Raw genomic sequence first — 9,978 nt, 5'->3', positions numbered from 1 at the left:
GACATACCTTTTTTTTTTTTTTTTGTAGCTCTGATATTCCACACCCTATACCACCACCCCCCCCCACCCCCCCAAATCTTTACGCGTTGCATGTTTGCAGTTCGGTAAAATTCCGCCCCCCCCCCCCCCTTTACCCCCAGCCCCCCCAAACTCCTCTCAATCTCAGCCCAGCAGCTCACATCAAAGCGCCCTTCCTCACTCACAGCGGCCGCCACTCACTAATGGGATTGCAGCGTGCCTGGCTCTGCTGCTGCAGCCGCCGGAGGGAGAGCCGCTGCTGCTGCACCTCTTCGCCGAGACTCGCCGGGTGCTGAGCCGCGGGGATGATCAGGATCTTCCCGGATTTCAGCGTGCAGGTGACGGCGGCGGCGGCCGGCGGGGCGGCCGGGGGGGTGCCGGCGGCGCCGGGCATGGGGCGAGCCGGCGCCGCGGCCAACGGCAACCCGCAAAACGTCCAGGGCATCACCTCCTACCAACAACGGTGAGCACCGAGTGGGAGAGGGCTGTGCGGCTCTTCCTGAGGCTTCCTCACTTGCTTTTTCTTTGTGCTTTTGTGTTTCTTTGTTTTCCTTTTTTTTTTTTTTTTTTTTTTTTAAATCTCTCCTTGCTGTTTGGGGGGGCGGGGGGGGGGCTTGGTTGGAGGGGAGGGTTTTTTCTTTTTTTTTCCCCTTTTTTTCCCCTTTTTTTTTAAAATACAGCATCTTTTAAAATGCACTGAGAAGTAAACACAATCTCCTAGTTTTGTCTTGGATGAGCTGGAAAGCAACAATAGAGGAAAAAAAAAAAAAAAAGGAAAAAAGTGAGACCCCGGCAGCTTAGCTTGGCTGCTGCAAAGTTTGGGATCCCGTCCGCTCATCCTTTCTAAAGAGGAATTTCTCAATGTCAATGCCTTGTGCAAATCCCAGTGTGTGGCAGCCAGGGGGATAATTGATCATGGTATGCTGATTGATAATTTGCTTTCAACCAAGAAAGAGAACAATTTTCACTTGGGGTTGCACACTTGCAATTCCACATTGTAGTTTAACAGTATTATCATGTCACCTGTTACTACAGGGAAATACAGCACGAAACCCTCAGTATACTCAGCACTGTTATTTTTTCATCTTAAATGCATTCTAATGCAAATGCAGGAAATTCACAGAGAGCGCCTTTAGGAAGCAGAGCGTAGAAAGTTGGCAGTAAGTCATAATGAAGTTTAAAGACTTCCCTATTCCCCCTAACAATTCATCGATATGTGCTGATACTAACATGAAGCTTAATTAATTACCTGACATTTCTTGTGTTTCTCCGAGGCAAAACATGAGTTCGAATCTGTTAGTTTTCTCTATCATAAGCTTATAACCGAAACCGAATCCTCAAAAAAGTAGATGACAATAGATAAATGAAGGCTGAAATCGGAACAAAACATTTACATTTCTCTAAATGCAATAAAAATGGCATTGTCCCAAGTATCTTGCTTTCCACTGTTGCATTAAATTAAATACTGAAAAAAAAAAAAAAAGCGGTATAATCTCAAACGTCCAAACTAAATTCTATGATGTAAAAGGAAAAAAAAAAGAAAAAAAGCATAGGAAGTTTCAGCATAATATATCAAACTTAATTGGTTTAGGAGCCAGATTTAGATAATCGACCATTGCCTGTTCAGCAACTTTGAGTTGCTTCCTATAGTTTTGGAAAACACATGATGTATTTTCCATTTCATGCCCCTGATAGAAAACGTTTGGTGATAACTTTTGTAGGTTATCTTAAATGAAAAATTAATAGGAAGCTGATACTCCTGAAATAATCCGTGATGATGCCTAAGGTCTTTCTTAGCTGAGAAACATTTGAAACTAAGCACGAGTCTTGTTTTGCTCAAGCAAACACACCGATTTTTCATATATATTAAAAAAAAAAAAGCTTGAATGTGAGAGATATAAAGAATGGATTAAAGTTTATTTCTTTTCATGGTTTCTGTATGATTTTTGTCACTTATAAAATATTTAAATTACAATGGAAACTGACGGACACTTTAACGAGGAAGTACAGGCAGCAATCACAATAGTTTAGTCTGTGAAGTGGGGAAGTCAAGGGTCAGAAATGTCAGATTGGCTTTTAGACAAATGAAAGAGACCTCTGGAGACTTTAAGTTAAACAGGAATATATAGGCAGGGCAGCATGCAATTTTTTAGTACTTCACGTTTAATAATTTGATCCTGTCAGTCTGGGAAGAAGTTATAAAAGCAATACTTCTCCGACAAACTACTAACACCTCTAATCCAAATAGTTCTTAGCAGATACCCAAGAACTTTTACTAATAGGAATCCAGACTGGTTTGGATGTCTCGTACACTAACCTAGCACGGGGGAAACATTTTTTGCACTTCTTCCAAATTTTGCCTACATATTATCGACAGAACAGCGTGCTTTACGTCGAACGATTTTTCTTCGTGCTTTCTGGAAACGCTTAAAACATAGCAGACACCGACTCCTCATGCTATTGCAAAAGCCGAGGTGACACCTGTTAACTCCCCCCCCTCCACACTTTCTGGAGGCGAGGAGAAGGATTTGCTGGCGTGTGGTAGTTTACAGCCCCCCCCCCCGCCCCCCTCCAGTCCTTCATCCCCACCTGCAGCCCCGGCAGCGCGTCCAGCCCCGGGTGCCGCCGCCGCGGGGCTCGAGGCCGGGCGGCTGCCAGCCCGCTGCCGGCTGCGCACCTGCGCAGCGCGGGGGGCCGGCGGCTGCCCACCCGTCCCATGCCTCCCCCCACCCTCCCGGGCCTGCGCGGGTGACCCGGGCCGCTGCGCGCAAAGTTACGCCGGCCCGGTTGCCTGCTGCGGGAAGAAGCTCTCCGACCCCCGGTGCGCACAAGACGCCCCGCAGCCCAACTTCCCGGTGCTGCGCCAACTTCTTCCCCACCGGCTCTGCCCTGCGGCTCACACGCACGCTCAACACCCCCCACCCTCCAACTTTTGGAGTTGTCGCGGAAAGGTTTCTCGTAAATAGGTTCCCCCCGACTTTCAGGGCTCGCTCCTGTCCCCAAGGAAGCCCGCTGGATGTTCCCTGGGAGCAGGATCAGGCCCGGGAAGCTGAACTCCCAAGGCAGCAGCAGAACAGCCACAAAGTTACCTTGGAGATGGAAAGCTTTCAGCGAAGGAGTGATTTCTCCTTTAAAAGCTCTCAGCGCTCGGGTTTTCCCGATGTCCTGGCAGGAACAATTAAGGTAGCGGTTTCTTTTCCCCGCTCCTGTATTTCATGATTAGTTTCATAATCTCCAGTAAAGCAGCGTGATGTGCTGCTCCGTTTCCCAACAAAGCGGGTCATCACTCTCAGTCAGCGTTTCCCGCACTACGCCCGCTACTCTGCCGGTACCAGCGCGTACTCTCGGTACGTGCGCGCACATTCTTGGCGGGGGCCAGGGAGGGTGCATGGGGTCCCCCTGGGCCCACGCCGTCCCCGCGGGCGGGCGCCAGGCGCCCCCTCGTACGGCCCTGTGGGCCGCAGGGCGCTCGCTGCCCCCGCCCGGCCCGTCCTCCGCCGCGGGAGCCCGCGGTGCGGTGCGGTGCGCACCCGCCGCGCCTCTGCGCCCGCAGAGTTGCGGAGAGAGCCCCTGCCTCCCTCAGCCCCTCTTCCCCGCTGGAGCCCAGACTCCGGAGGAGGAAAGTGTGCGAAACTGCAACTGAGTGGCGTTGTTGCGCCGGCAGCGGCGGCTGTGTCCCCTGCACGCAGAGCGGGAGCGGAGCTGGGGAAGCAGCTGGAAAATGCCCAGAAATACTTTCACAGCGGTCAAGCCCGGAGATCCCTGACTCCCCTCCTTCCCTCCCCCGCCCCCGCTCCGCTAGCCCCATGGCCTGGCACCCCGCATAGCCCGGCCCGCGGGCGCGGGGGTGTGAGCGTGTGCGAGAGAGTGCGTGTGTGTGTACGTGTGTGTGTGTGTGTGTGTGTGTGTGCGCCGCACCTGCCGGGCGATGCCAGCGGCCGGGCTGTCCGCCGGGGCTGCGCCGCGGCTCGCTCCCCCCGCCGCCGCCGCCGCCGCCGGCCGCCGCCGCTGCCTGCGCTGGGCATGTCTCTGGGGCCGGCGGGGCCCCGGCTCCCTCCGCTCCTCGGCTTATGGACGGCGGCAGCGGCAGCAGCAGCGCTAGCAAGCAAGCGAGCGAGCAACCTGCACCAGGACTGCGCGGAGGAGTGGGAGCCCGCGATGCTTTGGCCTCAGTACTTTTCCTTAGCCTGTCTGGCTAACCAGGGCCATTGCTGCCGCCGCTGCTGCTGCTAGACACACAACACACACCAACATCAGGAGGGGGAAAAGTAAGGGAGAGAGGAGAAAAAAAAAAAAATCCCAGGAAGATGGCGCCCACCAAGCCAAGCTTTCAGCAGGATCCTTCCAGGCGAGAACGGTAACACTTTCTCTTTATTGAACCTGCAGCAGCAGCAGCCGCAGCAGCGCCGGGCCGGGCCGTGCCGCCGCCGCCGCCGGGGGCCGGGGCTGGCTGCCATGCCGGGGTGGGGGGACCTGCCGCCGGCACCCGCTGCTCGCACAGCCGGGCACCGGGAGTTCCTCCTAGTGCGTACCGCCAGCCGCACGCACACACACACACGCACACACACGCACACGCAGGGCGAGCCGCGCAGCAGCAGCCTCGCTCCGGCAGCCGTACCGCCGCGGCTTGCCGGAGCCGGTGCTTGGTGGGGCGCGTTGGAGAGCGGGCGTCTGTGTGTGTGTGTGTGTGCGTGTGCGTGGGTGCGTGTGCGCGGAGGCGGGAGGGCCCCCCCGGGCGGCCCCCGCTGCTCAGCGGCCCCGGGGGCGGCGGGGCGCCGCGCCAGGCCCGGCTCGCCGGGCGGAGGGGCCGGCCCCGCCAGTGCGGTTCAAGTGCGGCTAGGCCGGAGCGGGGGGGCCGCGCCGCCAGCTGCCCCCGCGGGGCTGCTCGGCCCGGCCAGGCCCGGCCCCCCCCCGCCCCGCCGCCGCCGCCGGGCGGGACGCGGGTGCCGGCGCCCCCCGGGGTGGGCAGAGCGGAGCCGGTGCGGGGGCGGGCGAGGAGGCGGTGCGGTGGTGCCCGGGGCCCGGGGAGGAAGGCGGGGGCCGGCAGTATGGGGAGGGGGAGGGGGGGTCGCGCTACCCCTCATTTGCTTCCCGGCCCGCCGCCTGCCCCATATACTTTTGTTGGGGGAGAGTGCTCGCTATTAATCTGCTCTGCTGGTGACACGAATTGCCCGTAGCGGATTTGTTCTAGTAAAGTGAATCTTTCTAGAAGTGACTGGTAGGAAACAAGAGTACAAGTTCATGTGATGTTACTTTGTGATTCTTACAAAAGTATTCAAAGCTCCATTGCTACACTGCGAGGAGATGCATGCCCAGAAGGAGAGGAGCCAGAGAGTTTGGGGTTGGCTTCCACCCCCCCTCCACCCCCCCACCCCCCACCCCCCCCCCGCTTCAGCGTTACGAGTGAACTTGAGGGTAAAGGGTGAGGAAGGTTCCTGGTTAGTTGTAAAAATGGAAATTAACATTTAGACAGCTTTTAAAAGTAGCTGGGTGATGTGTTACTTGGTTTATATTTCACAGCACAAGTAAGTCTGACAAATATTTAAGCAAAAATAAAGTCTAGGGAATCAGGCTCATTTTAATCTTAATTTCAAACTTACATTTTTTAGTATGATCAGCATTTCTAGTACAACTTCCAAACCCCACAGATTTTATCTAAATACCTGTGCCATTTTTCTTAAGGAAGCAGACTGCCCGGTATCGGAAAACCATAGATTTCATATTTGCCACTGAAGTGTTAATGTGGCTGTGTTAGATGCATTAGTATTAACTGTTGCACTTTGACAAGGCTATATTGATATGTAGCAGAATTTGGAGATACGTGTAATGGGAAAACAGTGCATCCTCACAAGTCAATGACTTAACTTGCAGATTTTCATCTTCCGCTATAAATATTTTTTTTTAAATCTCCATTTCAGTGGCTGCAAAGGTGTTTCTACTGTGTTAGTAACACTTATGGCAGCAGGCTTTTGTCCTGCAGAGTTCTTTGTTGGAAAAACAATTTGTATCAATAAGTCCTGTCGTTGTCCCCCCCCCCTCCAATTCTGCTGTCTTCTTTCTGAGAATGGTACTATATTAGTGCTAAGTGTATTTGCCAGGAGAGCTTCAGTAATCTCTCCAGCAGAAGCATATTTGTGTGCCATTTTGGGAATTTCTCTGAGATAGGAATCTTGAAGATAGAATTAATTTCTAGGGGAAACTTCATAGCCTGTGCATGAGTGCTTTCTTTATCACCTGTCTCCATTTGGCATTCGGAGAAGGTAAATCAAAGTGCGCGATTTGTTATTCTGCTCCACTTGAGAGCTGAACTAAATAACACTTGGTCTGAAATTCTGATTGAAGTTGTAGGAGGATATACTGTATTTAATTTAATGCCCTTTAATAGCATCTTCTTGTTCAGCTCTGATGCTGTCATTTTAAAGGTTGAATCGGAGTAGTTTTTCCTTGTCGGGAGTGGGAGGAGTAATCATTTCAGGGGAAAAAAGTAGTCTAAATTTCTAGAACACTAATAGCCATAAACTTGGCCTAGTGTCCAAGCAGTTGTTTTTTGCCCTTAGGGTTCACTTTGTTATCACTCCTTACAATGCTCTGGACAGCTTAGGTATAAATATTACATGTAGAAGTTGATGGCATTTTTTGTAGCAGAAATAACAGCAATCTGTTTGTTCTTTAAAAAAAAGTTTTGGAGAAGATCGATCAATGCTTCAATAAACAGGCACTCGTGTACATTTTATTAAAAGTTATGTAACGTGCTCCTGAAGTCTTGCGTGTAACTGTTTGTTTAAGCTGTCTTTGTGCACATCCTTTCAGCTGTGTGCACCAAGCGATTTAAAATACAGGCACATATCGGTTACTTGAGGGGTTTTGCAGTCTCTTCTTAGTTACTACTTCGGTAAACTAGTTCTCAAGATTAAGAATCCTGTAAGTGAACTTCATGTACATTCTTTGTTTAGCCTTCACTTCCACAATATTTAGGTAGATTGTGTTACATTTTTTCAAGCAAGAGGTCAGTGATTACAGAACAAATGTAAAAAGTATTAGGCTCTGATGCAACCAAGCACTCGAATTGTTTTGAAACTTTTTTTTCCTGTTTAGGTTTTTTAAGGAATGTTTGAAAAGTTACAGGCTTTTATTTGTTTGATCTTCTGTTAAGCTATGAGTGTTGGCAAATTTTACAGTTACAGTAGCAGTTTAGGGCTTTCCGATTGTGAGGATGTATAACCAAGAAAATTAAATAGACAGAAGTGTCATGCATATGATATGCCAGCATTGATTTGTAAAGCATATCATAGTATCAGAGTGCTATTGGTTTAAAGTGAAAGAGAAAAGAACCTTTATTTTGGCATTTCTTTCTAGAGCATGAGCTTAAACATAGCAGTGATAAATGATGATATGCATTGTCTAACACTTGCTTTTATATAAATAGCTCCAGAAGATTGCTTAAATGATAATCGAAAATATGAAATAGGGTGGCCTTCATATCACAAGGCCAAGGGTCTACAAATGGAAAAACTGAAATAATGAAATATTTCCAAGGCAACAGACTGTCAACAAGAACAGTAATGCATGGGCATATCATAGAGCTACCAGAGAGGATATTAGATCTTATAGCTCTAGAGCCAGGAGTTATAATGACCTTTATTAAATAGAGCCCTCCCACATTACAACAATCTTTCCAATTTCTGATTTATGGATTAGCAGTCATACTACTCTTCATAATTTGAAACATTCTCCCACCATATTTGATTTGCTGCATTTTTCTCCGCTGGAATCATACATTATTTAGAGCTTACATGAGAGTATTGATCAACAAAAGTTATATTACATATTTTCAGTAACTAATGGGATTCTGAATAACAAGGTTTTGTCTGCCGCACTGTTTCTACATCCTTTGCAGCACAACTGGTTTTTTCTTACAAGTTATATCCAGTTAGCTTGTTTTGTACCGATGTAATGGCATTATACTCTAATGCTATGTTATAAATAAGTTATAAATAATTGGAGAGTTTTGTTAACAGATTAATATAGCACCCAGAACCATAGGTGTTTCTAAGAGAATATCAGGATATATTATCAACATCCATCCCCTTTTCTTAGTGTCTCACTTGGGTTTCGGAGTGTAATATACTGGCAGTTTCAAATCACATCTATTTGAAACTTGGCACACAGGTTGCCAGCCCAGATGGGAATTTTACTGTGAGAGTGATGTAAAACAGTTGTTGAAAATTGACATTCTAGGCATTAGTTTCATCAGCATGCTTCATACAATATTTAAATAAATGTTTGTTTCATAAAGCAATCTTTATAACAATACTCTATTGAAAAATGTATTCTAAGACAAGAATTTTGAATCACTGATACTGACCATGAAAATTAACTGTTACCATTTTATTAACATTTTGTGATTGATTCTGCTCCTGTTGAGGTCAGTGAGACAGATCTGGTTTACAAACGTGACAGAATTTAATTTGATATCAATTAAATAGTTGGTTTTTTAGAATTCATTATTATGAGACCATTTCCTGAAATTTCACCTCGTGAATAAACCTTACATTCAGTCAGTCCATCAGATTCATTTTATATCATTATCACTAGTAGCTCTTGCAGGTGTAACAGCACCTCATGCAAGATAAGATTTCAGCATTAGTTGCGTTGTTTCAAAAGGAATCAAGCAAACTTGTTCTGTAGGATATCAGCCTGGAAATTTGTTTTGATATTTTAAACATAAGATTTTTAAGGTACATAGCCAAGACTTTGCATTTTCATCCCAGTCATTTGTTTCTTTGGTTGGTTTGTTTGTTTATGCTTAATGTTTGCTTTTTTTTTTTTTTTTTTAAAGAAGCTGCCAAAGATTTATGGCCGTGAGAGGAAATGTTTTGAAAATTCATTTCATAATAATTGCATTTTTTCAGGAGGGGCAATTTCTTTCTATGTAATATTTATAAGGCTACTGCATGTTATCTTTAACATATAAAGTCCCATTAGTGTAAATGAGGTGTGTGACTTTTTGTTTAATAGGACTTTGCATAATAAGGATAATTTGTAATAATATTGCATTTTGCTGCATAAGATGTGCCATAGTAAGAATATAATGGTTACTGCCATGTCTTGTATGACTAGAGCATTGTTCTGTGACTAGCTCGAGCAGTGGTTTTGCAATACACAAAGTCCTAGTCAAATGAATAGGACTGTTGTGCCATTGATTTGAACAGAACTTTGAGCAGTAAAAATATTCGTTAATTTTGTGTGCTATAGTAGTATATTACACAGGACAAAGAAGGTACGGTAAGGGTAGGATAGTATTTGTGTCTGTAACTTGGCAGAACTGGACCCTGTAATTGGGAGAATATGGAGTTCAAGTTGTACCTTAATCTTTAAAAATGTCCCACATGAAATTTTGCATATAGTTAAATTATACTACAGGGAATCACAAGCATGGATAAAAGTATTTTTACACTATAATTCAACAGACATGAATTTGTTCTCAGTGAGATCACAATGGCAAACTTGAACGTACTTAGTGGGAGGAGGAGTGAACTGTGTATTATTATAAAATCTGAAAGTCTTGAGATTCTCAAATAAAAATGGAGCAGTCCTTAAGGAGATTCTGATCTCAGCCTGCTGCAGCTAGATACTGAGAGTTATGCCAGCCCTTAGCCGGCACTCTGAATGCAGGCAAGAGTCAGGCACATTAAAGAACAAGTGATATGTAAGCAAGAATTTGAAACGGATTACCGAAAGCAGAGTTTTGAAGATTTATTACAGGCTATTTTCCCAGCCTTGCTTATATGTTGCATTTTGGGCTTTCACTCTTCGGTCATATCTTGTCATTTGTCTGTTCTAGGGAACTTCTCACTGATGTCATACAATGTCTGAAGAAGACTTTAATATTAATACTGAGTATTTCTGTAGCTATGTTTCTTTATACAGCTTAGTGTGCTTCGAAAGGTCTGTAAACAC

General features: G+C 46.7%; 1 protein-coding gene across 7 annotated transcripts in view; it reads left to right on the top strand.

Annotated features, from left to right (window-relative positions):
* Nucleotides 1-323: 323 nt before the first annotated feature.
* The window catches only part of NPAS3 (neuronal PAS domain protein 3), a 609,138-nt gene continuing 599,483 nt past the window's right edge, over nucleotides 324-9,978 (top strand). For 6 of the 7 annotated variants that reach the window (XM_086462814.1, XM_086462815.1, XM_086462813.1 and 3 more), the window contains exon 1: nucleotides 4,326-4,375. In XM_086462814.1, coding sequence (XP_086318940.1) covers nucleotides 4,326-4,375 — 50 coding nt within the window. Of the gene's footprint in view, nucleotides 482-4,325; nucleotides 4,376-9,978 lie in introns of those variants that run through there. The other variant, XM_086462809.1, reaches the window with a different exon arrangement.

This window comes from Leptosomus discolor, chromosome 3 (genome assembly GCF_034619465.1).
Source record: "Leptosomus discolor isolate bLepDis1 chromosome 3, bLepDis1.hap2, whole genome shotgun sequence".
In the NCBI taxonomy this organism is placed as follows: domain Eukaryota; kingdom Metazoa; phylum Chordata; class Aves; order Leptosomiformes; family Leptosomidae; genus Leptosomus; species Leptosomus discolor.
Note: the sequence above shows the minus strand (reverse complement) of the source record. Positions and strands in the feature narration are given on the sequence as shown.